This window comes from Pituophis catenifer, unplaced genomic scaffold, assembly GCF_029215685.1.
Source record: "Pituophis catenifer annectens isolate HBS135680 unplaced genomic scaffold, rPitCat1.0.hap2 SCAF_1, whole genome shotgun sequence".
Classification (NCBI taxonomy): Eukaryota; Metazoa; Chordata; class Lepidosauria; order Squamata; family Colubridae; genus Pituophis; species Pituophis catenifer.
Window position 1 is genome coordinate 243816434 of NW_027256881.1, and position 17835 is coordinate 243834268.

General features: G+C 38.9%; 1 protein-coding gene across 1 annotated transcript in view; it reads left to right on the forward strand.

Moving 5' to 3' along the window:
* Positions 1–17835, forward strand: part of EPS8L2 (EPS8 signaling adaptor L2) — a 106459-nt gene that overhangs the window by 72523 nt on the left and 16101 nt on the right. Inside the window, exons 8-15 of the mRNA XM_070932698.1 lie at positions 76–212; positions 3731–3810; positions 4188–4314; positions 8427–8515; positions 11083–11157; positions 13741–13889; positions 14989–15115; positions 16671–16780. Coding sequence (XP_070788799.1) covers positions 76–212; positions 3731–3810; positions 4188–4314; positions 8427–8515; positions 11083–11157; positions 13741–13889; positions 14989–15115; positions 16671–16780 — 894 coding nt within the window. The remainder of the gene's footprint in view (positions 1–75; positions 213–3730; positions 3811–4187; positions 4315–8426; positions 8516–11082; positions 11158–13740; positions 13890–14988; positions 15116–16670; positions 16781–17835) is intronic.

The following is a 17835-nucleotide window of genomic DNA, read 5'->3' on the forward strand; positions in this document are numbered from 1 at the left end:
TTTGCTCTGTGTCTGCTATTTGAGTGAACAGTACATCTTTTAGTTATCAAAACCATTCCTATTTTCCTTCTGCAGGGTGAACCAAGAGAAGATCAAACAGAGGCAATCCATCCTTCCCCCACCTCAAGGGCCTGCGCCCATCCCTTTCCAGGATGAAAACAGAGGCTTCCGAAAAAACAACCAGAATCGTGTGGTCCCTCCGTCCCAGCCAGGTATAGGAATTGTCAGTACTCTTATCAGGCCCCAAGAACAAAAAAAGACAAGTAGAATTATTTCTCTGTAGTTTCCTTTATTGTTCCTCAGCTATAGACAGAAATCTTGTCAAAATAAAGCAATGTTTGCATCACTATGAGAAGTGCTAGGGAGGAATCTTCTTAACTCTTTTTCTTCCAAGGAAACTTTCCATGCTTGGCTGTCTTATTTCCCTCTAGGATGCAGCCCCTCCCTCCTGGGAATCTAGACTACATTCCACCACATCCGTGAATATGTCAGCACCTGCACTTGAAGGCCCAGTTCTGCCAGCATTTGCAGGAGCCTTCATTGCCACACTAACATGATCAATGGAAAATCAAGGCCATCTCATCCTTGTCACTCATGTGCATGTCTTAAAGGCCCAAGAAAACAAGGCATTCATGAATATTTCCATGTGATAATTATTTATTTTATTTATCTATGTATTTATTTATTTAAATTTATATACTGCCCTTCTCCCGAAGGACTCAGGGCAGTGAACAGCCGGAATTAAGATATATATAATATAAAAGTTAAAATAACTAAAATAAATTAAATCGATCGGCCTTAATTAAAACACAGCATGCTTAAATCCCATTCTCCTCAGCCTTTGAACAGCCAGAATTATGCCTAGGTGTTTTTGCTGTACTAGAGCTTCCTCCTTCAACCTCTTCAGAATCTCTTCAGTTCTGGGAGCAGTAGTCCCAGAGAATAACAGATTAAAGAAGGTGATGGCAGGTGGTTTTTGCGTCAATAGATGGGGAAGGCAGCCTTCAACTTCGTGACATTTTTGTTTTTTAGTAGAATCCTTGGTCTTTATTAGAACCTCATGCAAAACTGTATATGTACAAAGATAGAAAGGCCATCATAATTGATCTGATTCTTGCTGGTCATAACAGAGGTGAGGTAGGAGTCTTTGGTGCTGTTGCTGTTAAACAATAAAGAATTAGAGATTCTTGCCAGACTGTTACAAATCAACCAGAAATCTATTGCTGAATCTAGAGCTACCCACTCGATATAGAGTCTATTTTCCCTCTCACAAACCTTGTGCGCACTTCCAGCTGGTACTAGCTACTGATTAACTGATACTAGTTTTCTAACATTTCCTGGTGTTTGTCCAGGGACTCCCCCTCTCTGGTCATTAGTTCTTCCAGCAATCACAAAGTCCTAAGTTTCTTTTTCTCCTCTAATCCATTGCCTCCTTCTGGGGAACAGCACAAGAACCTATTTGCCCCAGTGAGGAAGCAGTGGATAATGGGACTGATTACAGCAAAAGAACCCCTCCCTGCATTTGCTGGGGTTTTTTCAAAGGATAGCAGAGATTTTTGCCATGTGAATTAGCAGCAACCCAAAGGAAAAAGGGTGCTGTAGCTCCATCAAGAGCACAAGCATTGCAAGAAGAAATAAGGGATGTTAACCTGTCTGCTACTTTACAGCAATTTATGCAAAATGGGTGGACATGCAGATTTCCTACTGAAGAAACCAGAAGGACCAGAACAGAGCCACTGCCTTTTTTAATTAATAGGAGCTTGATGCAACTTTATAATTGCATGATGGATAGCACACTAAGAGATAAACTTTTAGCCAATCTGGTGATAGAATGCAGAGGAAAGCTTCACCTGCTGATTTTCTTCCGAGAGGCAAAATGTACAAAATTTGAGAGTTTTAGTGAATCCAAAACAAAGAAACACTCTCAGGAGCTTTGAATTCCCCAAAGTACAATTTTATTGGCTACACCATTTTGGTACTAAAGAATCAAAACCAACTCTGATGCTCCCGCACAAATGCTTGCTTAGTTAAACAATATTTTCCCTTTCTCCCCACCCCTGTCCAATTATGAGACATCCTTTTGTTATGGGAACGGCCCATGTCTTTCTCAAGCACCTGCGGTAGTGACCTTGCTAGGCTCTCACGATCCACGCACACATTCTCAACATTCTATTTCCCCCTTCCCTCCCCCCCAGTTCATTGGCAAGTTGAAAAGTATTAGGTTTGAAAGAAGCAAAGCTGTTCAATCTTGACACAGAGTTTTTCTTTGAAGGGAACCTTTCTTATATATGGCAGCTTTTTCTGACTTGATGCCCTCAAGCATAAGAAACTATAACCCGCCATCCCCAGCCACTGTGTCAGTTTGACACTGAAAATTTTGTTTAATTGAAGGTTTAAGTTGTTTTAAACTTACTGGATAGAAAACCGTTTTGTTTGGACTTCTTAACAGAGCAATAGTTTGATCCCGAGAACTAGAATCCTATTTTAAAATTTAATTTTGCAAAAGAGGAATAATGTCCAGTGATAAAGAGAGATGGCCTTTGTGTATGCTTTTTATAGCAAGTTATGCATTTGCATTATAACTAATCATCCATGTTTATCAAAAGATATATCCCAAAATTATGACTATCAGCCAGCTTCACACCTCAATGTATATTAGTATGTTGCAAGTTGATTTAAAACATAATGTTTCTAAAGATATACTTTGTAATTATTTCATGGATCTTGCTGCGTGTCAGATGAGCTTGTTAGATGAGAATACCTGGATTCTGACTGTGCTAGACATAGCTAGCCCCACACAGGATTTACTTTCAAAATCTGGTTACTCTGATTCTTTTCTTTCGAAAAAGTCTGTTTGAAAACAAGTCAAATTCAGTTTTGCTGCAGGGGTGGCTAAAAAAGGACACATTTTAAAGGTTTAGGAGAGTTGTGCGCAAGAACAATTTCATTGCAGCTCTTAGCTGACAAATCCTTGGCAATGAGGCCCGCAAAGCTCTTTCTGCAAAACAGAGTCTGGAACCAGCCAAACTGATAAAGCTCTGCCAAATTTTCTTAGATGTATTATTATTATTATATCCAGAGCAATAAAATAAATAACTATGTGATGCTTCCACCTTATAAGTTTTTAATGAATACATTTAGTTCCCAAACGACTACTTCTGTTTCCTTTGACAGAATCCATATATCTACTGTATATTCATAATATTCATGTCAAAGAAAGCTTCATAGGGTAGCTTGATACAGGGAATGTTTTTAAACAAATAATTTAATTCCACTTCTGTTTTGTTTTTTTTCCATTGACAATACAGGTAGTCCTCAATTTATGACCCAAACTTTTTGTTTGAGCCCAAAATTTTTGTTGTTAAGTGAGACATTTGTTACATGAATTTTGCCCCATTTTACGACCTTTCATGCCTCAGTTGTTAAGTGAATCACTGCAGCTGATAAGTTAGTAACCTGGTTGTTAAGTGAATCTGGCTTCCCCATTGATTTTGCTTGTCAGAAGGTCGCAAAAGGTGATCACATGACCTTGGGACACAGCAATGGTCATAGATATGAACCAGTTGCCAAGCATCTGAATTTTGATCATATGATCATGAGGATGCTACAAAGGTTGTAAGTGTGTAAAACAGTCATAATTCACTTTTTTCAGTGCCATTGTTTGAACAGTCACTAAAGGAACTGTTGTAAATTGAGGATTAATTGTACTTTGCTTTTTGTATTTTGCCAGAGACTGATCGACGAAGTAGTAGCTCCCAGGAATATGAGGAGTCTCGTGCAGCTTTAGCACAGAAGATTGAAAAAGAAACGGTTAGTGATAGTAATTTTTTTTTTAAGTTATATGGGAGAAGATGAGGTAACCACTTGATGGTATAATCTATTTGTTGATTGTTCATGTGTTACCAAAAGAAATGGGTTTTTTTTTTTTGAGATGCAAATAAGAACATAGCGGGGAAAGATGCCCTTGTCCAAGCATTTCTCTCCACCTGGTCTGGAGGCGGCCCACAATTTCCTAGTGGTGATTATTTAAAACATAATGTACCTGCCGATCACATTGACTGCTCATGATTAAAGCTGCAGTGAACATTTTGACTCTTAATCAGGGAGATGCAGAGTAAGTTCGTGTGAGCATGGATGGCTTCTGGCTGTTGGCTTTGTCTGAAGTTCTCTCGTTTGTGTGTTTGCAGCAAGTACTGAATTGCACCCTCGATGACATTGAGCTGTTCGTGGCCAAGCTTCAAAAAGCAGCAGAAGCATTCAGGCAACTGAACCAAAGGAAGAAGGGAAAGAAGAACAAGAAGAAAGGGCCAGCAGGTATCAACAGTTAAATTATTGGCTGTAGGAGCAAATATAAGGCCCTTTAGAGGGTGTATAGTATTAGATTCAGGGGATTTTCTCCTTCAAAAGGGAAAAAGAGAGCATCCTTAGTTTGTGTCTAAAATGGGGTGAGGTTTGGAAAAATGTACATGAGATAAAGGGATAATGGCATATAGGACAGCCTTTCTATTTTAACTTAGCCCACCCTAGGCAGTTTTTTCCTCATTTTCCAGAAGGACTTAAACATGTTTTTGTTCTGCTTAGGGGTGATAATGGTATAAGGGCTGCCTTTGTTTGTTTGAATAATTATATGACTGCCCAATTCTCGTGGTGACTCTGGTGACTTACAAAGATAAAACCCTAGCACAAACCCCAATAAACACTCATTCCCCTGATGACAAAAATCAGACCAGCCACTTAAAGGGTTCCAAATCACTCTGGGGTCCCCAAGCATATTGGTAGAACGTATCTTCAGGGCCTTACAAAAAAAAATATCAAAATTGGGGCCAAATTTATCTTTGCAGGGATAATGTTCCACAAGGAGGGAGCCACTACTGAGAAGGCTTCTCTTCTTGGCCCCACTAGATGCATCTCCTTAAGAGAGAGGACCCATAACAGATGTCAATACTAGGGTAGATGTCATTTTATTGGCTTTGTGGATTTGTTATTCTTTGTAAATTTTTCTTGTGGATCTGGACAATAAATTATTTTACAAATAAGCAAATTAGCACGCAGTCCAGGGGTTAGAAGCACCCAGCCAACCCTCAAGTAATTCTCTTTTGTCTTGGTGACCCTTGCAACTTTTTATCAAAATAAAGACAAATATGGTTTTTGTCCTGAAAATTTCAGTTGAATGAAAAATGAGATTTCGTGTTCGTTTTGTATATCATTACATGCACATCATGAAAGTGAAAGAAGCAACAAATATCAGTCTCAAGGACTCAAGAGCCACATTTGTGTTTTTTAATGATGACCCCACCTCACCACATGATGTAGTTTATAATTATTAAGCCAGTTCCGTTAAGTGATGCCTACTTTCATATATAGTGCATTCAGAAAGTATTCAGACCCCCTTCTCTTTTGTCAGTTTTGTTATGCTGCAGTCTGATTTTACAGTTGTTGAAATTCATTTTTTCCTCATTAATCTACACTCAGTACCCCATAATGACAAAGTGAAAACAGAAGTTTAAAAATGGCTGTAAATTTATTAAAAAGAAAAACTGAAATATCACATTGGCATAACTATTCAGACCCTTTGCAACAACACATGAAGTTTAGCTCTGATGGCCTCTCATTTCTCTTGATCGTTGTTGGCATGTTTCTATACCTTGATTGGAGTTGATCTGTGGTAAATTAAATTGATTGGACATGATTTATAAAAGCACACAGCTCTCTACAGAAGGCCTCACAACTGACAAGGCATACTGTAGCAGAGCAAAAGCCATGAGGACAAAGGAACTGCCTGCAGAGCTCAGGGACAGGATAATTGCAAGGCACAGATCTGGGGAAGGCTATAATAAAATTTATGCTTCGCTGAAGGTTCCTAAGAGCTCAGTGGCCTCCATAATTCTCAAATGGAAGAAATTTGACACACTTCCAAGATCTGGTCACCCGATCAAATTGAGCAATTGGGGAAGAAGGGCCTTAGTAAGAGAGGTGACCAAGAACCCAATGGTCACTCTGACTGACCTCCAGAGATACTGTGTGGAGATGGGGCAGAGTTTGAAAAGGACAACCATCACTGCAGCCCTCCACCGATCCTGACTTTATGGCAGAATGACCAGACAGAAGACTCTTCTCAGTGCAAAACACATGAAAGCCTTGGAGTTTACAAAAAAACACCTGAAGAACTTTCAGACTGTGATGAACAATTCTCTGGTCTGATGAAACCAAAATCGAATTGTTTGGCCTCAATTCTAAACATTGTGTCTGGAGGAAACCAAGCACTGCTCATCACCTGCCGAATATCAACCCAGCAGTGAAGCATGGTAGTGGCAGCATCATGCTGTGGGGTGTTTTTCAGCAGCAGGGACTAGGAAACTGGTCAGGGTTGAGGGAAAGTTGAATGGAGCAAAGTACAGGGATATCCTCAATAAAAACCTGTTCTACAGTGCTCAGGAACTCAGACTGGGTCGAAGGTTCACTTTCCAACATGACAACAATCCTAAGCACACAGCCTAGATAACACAGGAATGCCTTAGGGATAACTCTGTAAATGTTCTAGAGCGCCCCAGTCAGAGCCCTGACTTGAACTCTATTGAGTATCTCTGGAGGGACATGAAAATGGCTGTCCACCGATGGTCACCATCCAACCTGACTGAGCTTGAGAGGATTTGCAAGGAAGAATGGCAGAAAATCCCCCAATCCAGGTGTGCAAAGTTTGTCACGTCACACCCCAAAAAAGACTCAAGGCTGTAATTGCTGCCAAAGGTTCTTCAACACAGTACTAAGTGAAGGGTCTGAATATTTATACCAATGTGATATTTCGTTTCTTTTTAATAAATCTATAGACATTTCTAAAATTCTGTTTTCACTTTGTCATTATGGGATACTGAGTGGAAATTAATGAGAAAAGAATGAATTTCAACAACTGTAGAATCAGGCTGCAGCATAGCAAAATTGACAAAAGTGAAGGGGGTCTGAATACTTTCTGAATGCACTGTACACCCTATCCCATCAGGTTTGAAGGATCCAGTTCAAATACTAACTTCTAGGCCAGTTCTAAATCCCACTCACCTCTTTCCTTGCTCCGTTTCTCTCCTCCTGTTCAAAAATAAAGCCACTGGATCAAGATGAATTTCTAGCTTTCTTAGTCTTGTCATCTTAGAGGGTAGGAACACTGGCCATTCCCTGTCAGGATGGGGCCTTTTTTTTTTTTTCACCATTGTGATTTGGGTCCAAGTTCAATGATTCATTTCTTCCTGTAGAGTAAACAGTGATGCTCTTTTAATTAGTAAACAATAATCAAAAGCACATAGACATGTAATAAAAGGCATAGTTAAAAACCTCCAGTGTCTCCAATGAGAAAAACCCATCTCTCAGTGTGTCCCAAGGGATTGGGTCAATATTTAAATTTGCCTTATAAGGCCTTTGAGAACCAAGCAACTCCCAACCTACATAGCTCTGTTTCTGATCAGCCTAGAACCCTGATGGCAAACCTTTGGCACGTGTGCCCGAGATGGCACGCAGAACCATCTTTCCAGGCATGCGAGCTGTTGCCCAACTCACCTGCAGCTGCGCATGCACGCACATCCCAGCTGATGTTCGGGCCTCTGGTGCGCATGTGCACAATTCAGGGGACCCAGCTGCTCTTTGGAGCTCTCCTGCACATGCACGTGTGTTTGTACTTATGCATAGTGCAAGGGCAGATGGTCTTCATGCGCCTGCATTGCGCACACAAAAACCACATACATGCGCAGATGGTGCAATTTTGCGCGCAGTGCATGGGGAGCCGCGTGAAACCTGCATGCATGCGCAGATGGTGCAATTGCACATGCAGAGCACAGGAGAGCCTCGCAAAAGTCACACACACGCGCAGATGGTGTGGTTGCATGTGCAGCGCACGGGGGTGCATGAAAGCTGTGTGCATGCACAGATGGTGAAGTTGTGCACACAGCGCATGGGGTGAAGCCACGTGTTAGCGTGGATGGCACGCAAGCGCATGAAGCGCGTACCTGTTTGGTACTCGGTGAGTAAAAGGTTTGCCACCACTGTCCTAGAACATGAAGGAAAAATATACTGTTATTTTGACCATCGGTGTTTATAGAGATAGCTTTTAACTATACTTGATAGGGTTAGGTGGCTGTTTCTTTGTAGACTGTTTCAGCCTTTTCTCAAATGGAGACTCTAAATATATAGGACTACAGATCCTGCCATTAACAGATAGCAGAGCTAGTGGCCATCCCCACTGGTTGTGCTGGCTGTGGAATGATGGAAGTTATAAGCCATTGCACTGAAGGGCATCCAGTTGGGCGAGATTGATATTTCAAACACTTAGTGCCCTCAAGGAATGTAGATTATTATGGTCAGCACGTCACATTAATGTTTCTTTATGCACGGGAGTGTCAATTTTTTTTAAAAAAATGTGTTTATTATCTTTTGGTCTAAAGAGGGAGTTCTGACTCTGCGTGCAAGACCTCCACATGAAACCGAGTTTCTGGACTGCTTTCAGAAAATCAAGCTGGCACTAAATCTCCTGGTAAGAAGCAAAGGGCGTTGGGTATAATGTTGTCTCAACTAGATAGATAATGGTATAGTTGCTTGCTTCATGCTGTTATTGGAAATCAACCAAATATTATGCTTATATAGTCAAAGAGTTGAGAATCTCAGTAGAAAGTAGTAAACAACTTTACAAAGTTGCCAAAATAAAGCACAAGGTTGCAGCTGACACTTTAAAAAGTCACAAAGTTGAGCGTTAGTTTTTGTGTCATTTGATCCATTTCATAAAATGCATTGAGAATTACCCTCAGAGAGACACTATATATACATGGGAGCTGGAGGCTGTGACAACCAGTCAAAGGCAATATTAAAGGAAGATCCCCCAAAATATCCAGTCACAAAATATCAGCATATAGGACAAATACTCTTTTGCACTGATAGATTAACTTGTCATGTCACATAATGAAGTCTCATTTCTGCTTCTATTGGTCCATGAAAAGGGAGAAACAAAAATTTTGAATGCAACAATTGTTTGCAAAGAAAAATTTAAACTTGTTCCCACCAATCATCCAGTCAAATTCTTAAATGTGACCCCTAAAACCTTTCTAAAAAAACCTGAGGTTTTGGCAAGACCTAGTTTTGCTCAAGTCAAAAATGGTTATCCTCAAACTGATTATTCTCAGCAGGTCCCTACCCCAGCCTTGCCAAACCCTGAGCTCTTAGATGTGTTGGATTACAATTCACATCATCCCCAGCCAAGTGCTGTCTATTGACTACTTGTTCGAAAACTGTTCATTCTGCATGTTCATTGTTAAAATCAAGCCAAAGCAGGGAGGACAAAGTACTTAACTATCCTGCTTAGTAGAGACACTTGACTGTCATACAGAAGGAAAAAACACATCAATTCTTTTTAAGAATCTTCTGACAGTATGATATTCTTGTACTTGAGAGAGAAAAAAACAGAATAGGTTTCCCCTCCACAGCATTTGACTAAAAATGTACTTAGAGAAGTAGAAACTGTACAAAACCGAATAATACGTGTGCCGTATGCAAGATCATTACCCTTTTGGCAAATGTTGCACTAATGGCAAATCACATGGTTAATATGCTAGTTCAGTACCTGTGCAAATCTTAAGGCAACCTTACCATGTGTGTCATATAAGAGGTAGTGGGATATGGTGGTTCAGGCATTGTTACGGAACTTGGCAAGGCAGGTTCAAATTTACCTTCAGTCCTGGAAATTCCTTCTTTCTTAGCAAGCCCTCCCTGATAAGAATGCTATGTGGGAAAAGAAGGTGGGTGGAGGAGTGCCTTGTAAAGCGTCTTGCAGTCTTGGAGGAAATAATCCCAAGTAGATGGGTAGGTAGACAAATGGATGAATGGATACAACATCTGATTTTTACTATGTTGTGTTATTTGTTTATTAATCAAACGTATAGGAAGTCCTTGATTTACAACCACAATTGAGCTCAACATTTCTGTTGCTAAACAAAACAGTTGCTAAATGAGTTTTGCCCTATTTCATGACCTTTCTTGCCACAGATGTTAACTGAATCTCTACAGTTGTTAAATTAGTAACAGGCTTGTTAAGTGAATCTGGCTTCCCCATTGACTTTACTTATCAGCGGGTGATCACATCATCCTGGGACACTGCAACCTTCATAAATATTGTTGCTAATTGCCAAGCATCTGAATTTTGATCACAAGGCTATGTGGATGCTGCAATGGTTGTAAGTGTGAAAAATGGTCATAAGTCACCTTTTTCAGTGCTATTGTAACTTCTAACGGTCATTCGACAAATGGTTGTAAGTCGAGAACTACTTGTATATGGCCGCCCATCTCACAGTAAATTACTTGATTTACTACAGTGTTATGTTGGTTGTTGCCGAATAGCAGACGTGTCAAAGCTATGCAAGCAGTTGCGAGACTGCTGCTTGCAGAATGGGAGAAGTGTCAAGGCTACACAAGCAGTTGTCAGACTGCTTCTATCTATCTACTGAGTCTTATGAAAATAGGTAGCACATTCTTTCCAGTATAACGAATAGATCTGTCCAAGTCCCATATCAATACCAATGAACAAAGTAGCTCATAGGGTTTCCTTTGCAGTTTAGCTCTTTCAGGTGCTACATTGCAGAAGCTTTGGCTGCCCAGTGAACTACAATCAATGCAGCTGCAGTAAAGCAAACCCATTATACAATTTAAACAAGCTCTTGCTAATTAAACAATGTTTGACTAACAATACAACTGTATGTTCCTTGGAAACCTCAAAAGAACTCTTCTAGATTAAGTGGGATCAAGTTAATCTTAGTAATTCCTGTAATAGTTGATCTAATGCCAACAGGCCAACTGCCTACTTGATCATGGGAATAAGGTAGAGTCATAATACAGTACCTAATTTGGCTTTGTACAAGAACCTGACTATATGATTTATGTTACTTTAGAGAGAAATAGTTTACACCATCTGGGTTGAAATACGGTAGATATCTTCTTGGAGTTCTCCATTTCTTGGAGTTGCTTAATTTTTTATTTATTTATTTTTGAACAGTTTTATAACATAGTTGAATATAAAATAGATTTAGATTTAACTTGTTTTTCTTCTCTTCTCAGGTCAAACTGAAAAAACATATTCAGAACCCAAGTGCTTCAGAATTAGTCCATTTCCTGTTTGGACCACTGGAACTGGTATAAATTACTTTCTCCCTTATTCAGTAATAAATTTTAATCCAGCATTCCTCATCTAATGGCATCCAGATATGTTGACTTCTGATTCCCTGAATTCTAACCGTTGCATGTAGTTTTTGGGAGTAGGTTTGAGAATGGTAACTCAACCAGTAATAGGCATGTTTTTGACACATATTACATTTTTCTAGCCTGTTTAAAGATTCATCTGTTCCAGATTAGGGATTGATTTACAGTATTCCAAAATAGTAACCTAGGAGGTTGAAAGGCTCATGACAAGTTGAGAGGATTGACTTCAGTTTCCCCATAATATCTGAGAATGGAAATAGCAAGGCTATCATATCTAATGAGTCAATTTGTGTATTTATTTCTCTGGAGAGGCACGTGACTATTTTGTGTACCATAAAAAGGCAGAGAAAACAGAACATTCTTTCTTAAAAGAAAAATCTGTCGTTACAGAGATTTTTACAATTTTTAAACGGTAGCTGTATTAGCCTTTTCCAGCAAAAATAGGACTCTTACAATACAATACAAGACTCTTACAAGAATTGTGGTGGCCCAGTGGTCAGAATGCAGTATTGCAGGCTAACTCTTGACGACTGCCAACAGTTCAATCTTCACTGGTTCAAGGTTGATTCAGCCTTTCATTCTTCTGAGGTCAGTAAAATGAAGACCCAAATTGTTAGGAGTAATATGCTGACTCTGTAAACTGCTTAGAGAGGGCTGGTAAGCACTGTGAAGTGGTATATAAGTCTAAGTCCTAAGTCTAAATGCTGTTGCTATCTTAAAGTATAACATGCATTGTTGCAAAACATTCCATTCATAGCCATTCATTACTAACTACAATGATGGAAAAAATAACAAGACATGGTTGTCAAGCCCTGTAATAGGAAGGTAGTCTGGGGTAAATACAAAATCTTGATAACTATACAGTACATGGAATTTCCCAGCCTCCTTTATAGTGAGTTCTTTTAAAGCAGTGTCCCTTTGAATGGCTGAAAAATGGCTTTGAATGGCTCAGATTTCTCTCCACCTAAGCGTAAGCTGCCATTTATGGGATAAAATATCAACTGACTCCCCCTCTATCTCTTTTTTTTTTTTTTTTTTTTAATTTGATTTATATGCCGCCCTTCTCCGGAGACTCAGGGCGGCTTACAATGTGCTCAGCAATAGCCTTCATACTTTTGTATATTTTATACAAAGTCAGCTTATTGCCCCCACAAACTGGGTCCTCATTTAACCTACCTTAGAAAGGATGGAAGGCTGAGTCAACCTTGAGCCTTGGAGAGATTCGAACCAGCAGTAAATTGCAGGCAGCTGTGTTAATAACAGGGTGCTTTAAACCACTGTAGTACCAAGGCTCTTCATGCACCTTCTTTATGCACCCTTTCCAGCCTTCCCATAATCTCTCACAGATATGATTCCACAATAGGACCATGTGACAATACAATGCCTTCTTTAATTGTGCCCCAAGTATATAAGCAATAGGGTTTGAGTTTTGATGGCAGAATACACCTTTGGATACTTGCTCCCCACTCTTCTCCTTTGCAGACACACATGAACCTGCTTCATCAAAACCTTATGCAACAACAATAGCATTTAACGTTCTTTGCGGTTAATTTTTCAAACATTGATAAGCCTAACATTAGTCATTCCGTAATTGAAACTTTTGATCTTGGGCTCTTGCCTGGTATAGAGGTGTATAGAAAATTAAATGACCATACTTTTGAATGATAAAACTGAGTAAAATTGGAACTGCACCTGAAATGTGTTTATTATGTATTGACTTACAACTTTACTTAAAAACTGCATCTCCCTCAGCTGAATCTCAGCCATTGCCGTCAATGGCAACATTCTTAACATAACACATTCTCTGGAGGATTTAGATGGCACCAACCCATTCACTTGAGTAGCGTAGTGCATTTTGCACTCAATTGTGTCTGTACTGCAAATATGGACTTTAGAAAAGTAAACATGCCGTGAGCATCCAGTAAACAGTACATTAACTCCTATTTATCACCCAAATGCTATTTAAAACAATATCTTGGCATGGCACCAACCTGGAAGTAAAAGTCCATGGCTAAGCTTTGATTTCAGATATTTTCCTAATCTAGCAGTTTAAATACAGGTAGTCCTCGATTTACAGCCATTTATTTTGTGACCGTTCAAAGTTACAGTGCTACTGAAAAAATTGTCTTATGACTGTTTTTCACTCTTATGACTACTGCAGCATTATGGTCACAGGATCAAAATTTGAATGCTTGGCCATTGGCATTTATTTATGACAGTTGCAGTTTCCCAGAATTACATGATTCCCTTTTGCAACCTTCCAACAAGCAAAGTCAATGGGGAAGCCAGATTCACTTAACAACCGTGTTACTAATTTAACAACTGCAGTGATTCACTTAACATCTGCGGTAATCAAATGGGGCAAAATTCACTTAACAATTGTCTCACGTACCAATGGAAATTTTGGTCTCAATTGTCATAAGTACCTGAAAAGGCCTAAAGATTGATACTTCCAAACGCTTTAACCATAAAAGATTATTGGAAATTCTCATTTGTGATTTCTTGTTTGTAATCCAGATTGTTAACAGTAGTGGAGGCCCTGAATTTGCAAGGTCTGTCATCAGTCCACTTCTTTCAAAGGATACTACAGATTTTCTGAAAGGGCATCTAACACCAAAGGAAATGGTATTGTGGGAATCCTTAGGAGAGACTTGGACAAGGTCAAGGTATGTAAATAAAGCAAAAAGCGGAAGAGGAACCCAAAGAAGGATTCTTCCAGACTAATTTTATAATAGAAAACAATAAAAGCAACACCAAATACAAACTATTAAAAATACGAACAGTAAAATAGAAAAAGAAAAATAAGTGTGAAAAAATGAAAACAAAGATTAACTTCACCCTTCATCCCAGCAACTAAAGGCAATTTTAATAGTTCATCTCTATCTCTAAATACATAATTTCACTTCACGCCATAGCACATCTTGTAAGTAAACATCAAAATCCAAATACTTTGTCAATTGTTCTTTGTTAGCAAAAGTCCAGTAAGGGAAACCAGATACAACTATTTTTTCTCTTTTAGCTCTGATTGAATAAGCTAATTTTGTAAACCTTCCCTGAGTTTTTAAGAATCTCATTTTTAGTCCCTTCAAAGAGCTAGTTTTTTATTCATGTTGGAGCCGCAATTCTTTCAGAACTTTAACAGATTTCTTTTGTGTAACCAGTAAATAACATTCATCCTTTCGTTTGTCCCCTCCAATAGAGTCTTACAAGACCTTATTAGAGTTCTTTTGTATATGTAGTAATAAAAAAAAAATCGAAGTCCATTTCCTGGTTCAAAAGTTGTATATCTCCTTTAGGGAATATTTGTCCATTTTATTTATCAGTTCCATTTGAATGTCTATATGTTTCTCTATTCTTGTTTTTTTATCACAATGCCTTCCTTGGCTGAAGATGGTGAAAATGCTATCTGAACAGAAATAATGTAGACTGAAGGCAAGAATTTCCCTGATTTAAAAAATGAGGCCTTTAGCAATGAAGCACACATTAACATTTCTTCCTTGCTAGCGCAATTTAAAACCATAGAGACCCCAAAAGCACTTGTGGACCACAGCCAGGAAGTGGGATGGCTATCCACGTTGTGAGCAATGGTTGTTTTGTATCTAGCTTTGTAAGGTCATTAGTAGCATTTGTATGTGAGCTAAGCAATCAGGATGCTGGTCTTCCAAAAAGATGCTCAGCTTTGAAAACTAGTAATCTGAAATGGGAAAGGGTTGTGTATGTTATTGCTCCCTAGAAAATAAACTTATTTTTAATATGTGTTTCAAGAGCCGAATGGCCAAGAGATGCCAACATCCCAAGATATGTTCCAAAGTTTCATAACGGATGGGAGCCACCCCTGGAAATCTTTCGTGGGGCTCCATGGGAAATCGATATTGGCCATTTGCAAGAAGAGGTACTTTGTGGATCCCCTTTCCTTTCCTTTCCTTTCCTTTCCTTTCCTTTCCTTTCCTTTCCTTTCCTTTCCTTTCCTTTCCTTTCCTTTCCTTCCTTTCTCCTCCCTTCCATTTAGCTTTTTATTCAAATTGTGAGCCAAATACACTACTGTTGTTAAAGTAGATAAACAAATCTATGAATTTGTATTATTTTTTTAAAAAAAATTAGGGAGGTGAATTAATCATTCAAGGCATCTTGAACATTTTTGATACTTAGCTAACTTTCAGCAATCTAGCTAAGCACTTCCTAGTCTCGCCCATGTGATTTATTTGCACTGTTCCAGAATCAATCTGCATCTTTGTGTTCTCATGTCATTGTTGTGTATAGCAGCTGAGCTGATTTGTTTGTGACTCGCCAAACAAACCAGAAAAAAACCCACCTCTTTTTATTTCCAGCAGTGAAATTCTCAAAACTTTATAAGTCTCTGTTTTCCTGCTGGTGGAAATCTTGCCTCATTTCACCTCCCAATGGCTGAGCTAACATAGCATTCTATTTTCCCACCCATAAAAGGGAAAGATAACTAACCCTCTTTTTAATAATCACTTAGATATTTCTGTATATGACCAAATGCAAGTTACCTTGCTCAACATACCACTTTAAAAGGAAGTGTTGATTTGCATTGTTTTGATTCTGCAGACCTATGCAACAGTTCCAAGAGCATAGCAGCCAAAGCAAGATACCAGGATGAAATTAACAAGAGCTCTTTCAGTTTCCCCCCTCCCTCTTTGAACTAACCGGGATGTAAATCAATCTGCTTGGGAATTTTTGACACACAGATCTTTGACATAGTTGGGGGGAGTGGGAGATACTGATTTTTTAAAATGTGTGAAATGGGGGAGGGAGGGAGATTTTAGTTGCCCCTGAACTTCCTCCCTCATTTTGTGTCTGTCCATAGGTAGTTCTTAGAACCTACCTCTTCCTCTCCCCTTTTTAGTCAATACTGAAGCCTAAAATCATGGTTAGAAACTTCAGAGGACCCAGCTAGTTGCAAATTTATAACTGGATTTCATACCACTTCATGAGATTATTCATACAATAGGAATGATAGTTTGGCAGTCAGGCAGGCTTGCCCTCTTACAAATACTCTTATATACTTGTGTATGACCTCTTGGAAACAGATATTAGTGAAAATACCACCTTTCATATTCGTCTGTAGAGATTGTCAGTCATCCAGGTTGTGATTGTCCCAAAGGTGCTTTTTCAGGAGGCAACTGGACTTTCTTGTTTTTTCTTTGAAGATGTTTCGCTTCTCATCCAAGAAGCTTCTTCAGCTCTGACAGGATAATATAAATCCTTCCATTCCCCACTATCCAGTCAGAGCTGAAGAAGCTTCTTGGATGAGAAGCGAAACATCTTCAAAGAAAAAACAAGAAAGTCCAATTGCCTCCTGAAAAAGCACCTTTGGGACTCCTTTCATATTATGATTTTGATTGATAAAAATGCGGAACTTCCTTTGGGATGTGCACAAAATTAATAATGTTCTGGTCTCTTCCTCTTCTTCCTCTCCTTGGAAGCTGTCATCATCCAATGGGTGTCCCAATCGCCACTTGAAGCCAGTCCAGACTTCGGACCAAAAGCAAGGGATGGATGCCTTTGCTCAGCATGTTACTCAACATGTAAATAGGTATTTTCCTTTCATTGTTTCATTTGTGGGATGAAAAAATGTGAGTAGCTGATGTCATAACATTCTTGGGATCTGTCTTTTCAGAAATAATACAACTTTAGGTTGAGAGGCCAAGCTGGGAGCTGCATTCTTGCAATTGGATGACGCCAGGGCAAAAACTACTGTACACACAACTTGATTTAGTATTTGATATAAATGAATTTAATGTAATTACCATACTCTTTGTGTATTGAATATTTTCTCTTTCTGTCATGTTAAATCATTCAATGGTAATCAGGTTGGGACTCTATGAAGTCTGTGGCTAACATTTTGAGTGATTGCAGCCACCCTGGGACCTCAGATTGTACTCCCCAGCCTTAGTGGACATATTGTGGGGCTTAACTATGTAACTGTGGAAGGATGAAATAATTGCCCTCAAGTGGTTTTTTTTCCTTTATCTTTTTAACTGAAGACATAAAACAAGACAAAAAGGATTACAGAGTTTTTGAAACTAGCAAAGAACCCGAAGAAGAATAACAATAGAAAGAAAGAGATAGATAATAAGGAAGGAAGGAAGGAAGGAAGGAAGGAAGGAAGGAAGGAAGGAGAAAAAATACCAACATATGTGTGATCTTAAAAATCTTAAATAGGCTTAAATATCAATGATTAGCACTATATTTAAATGGACATTTCTGTGGATGAAGAAAAATATTAAGAATAATCTTGTTAGTATAAATGAATATATGATGATCAGCGTCCTTCACAGTAGGGTTCACAAGTGATTCAGAGTAATTCAGACTATTTTTGAACAGATTTCAATGTCACTTATCCAATTAAAGCATTCTCCTAGTCTCCACCGTTCTTTCCAGTGACTCATTCTGTTTACACCAACTTAAATATCATTCTCCTTTTCCTGTTTGGGCGTCTTTATGTTTCTCTTATTGGGAGCCATTTCTGGAAAAGATTACCTTTTCTCCTGGTAAGATGATGTTGCCTGCCTTGGTTTCAAACATCAGCCCATCAAAGCTAATATTTTCTCTTTTGTTCTATTCCAATGTAATACAAACAGGCAAACA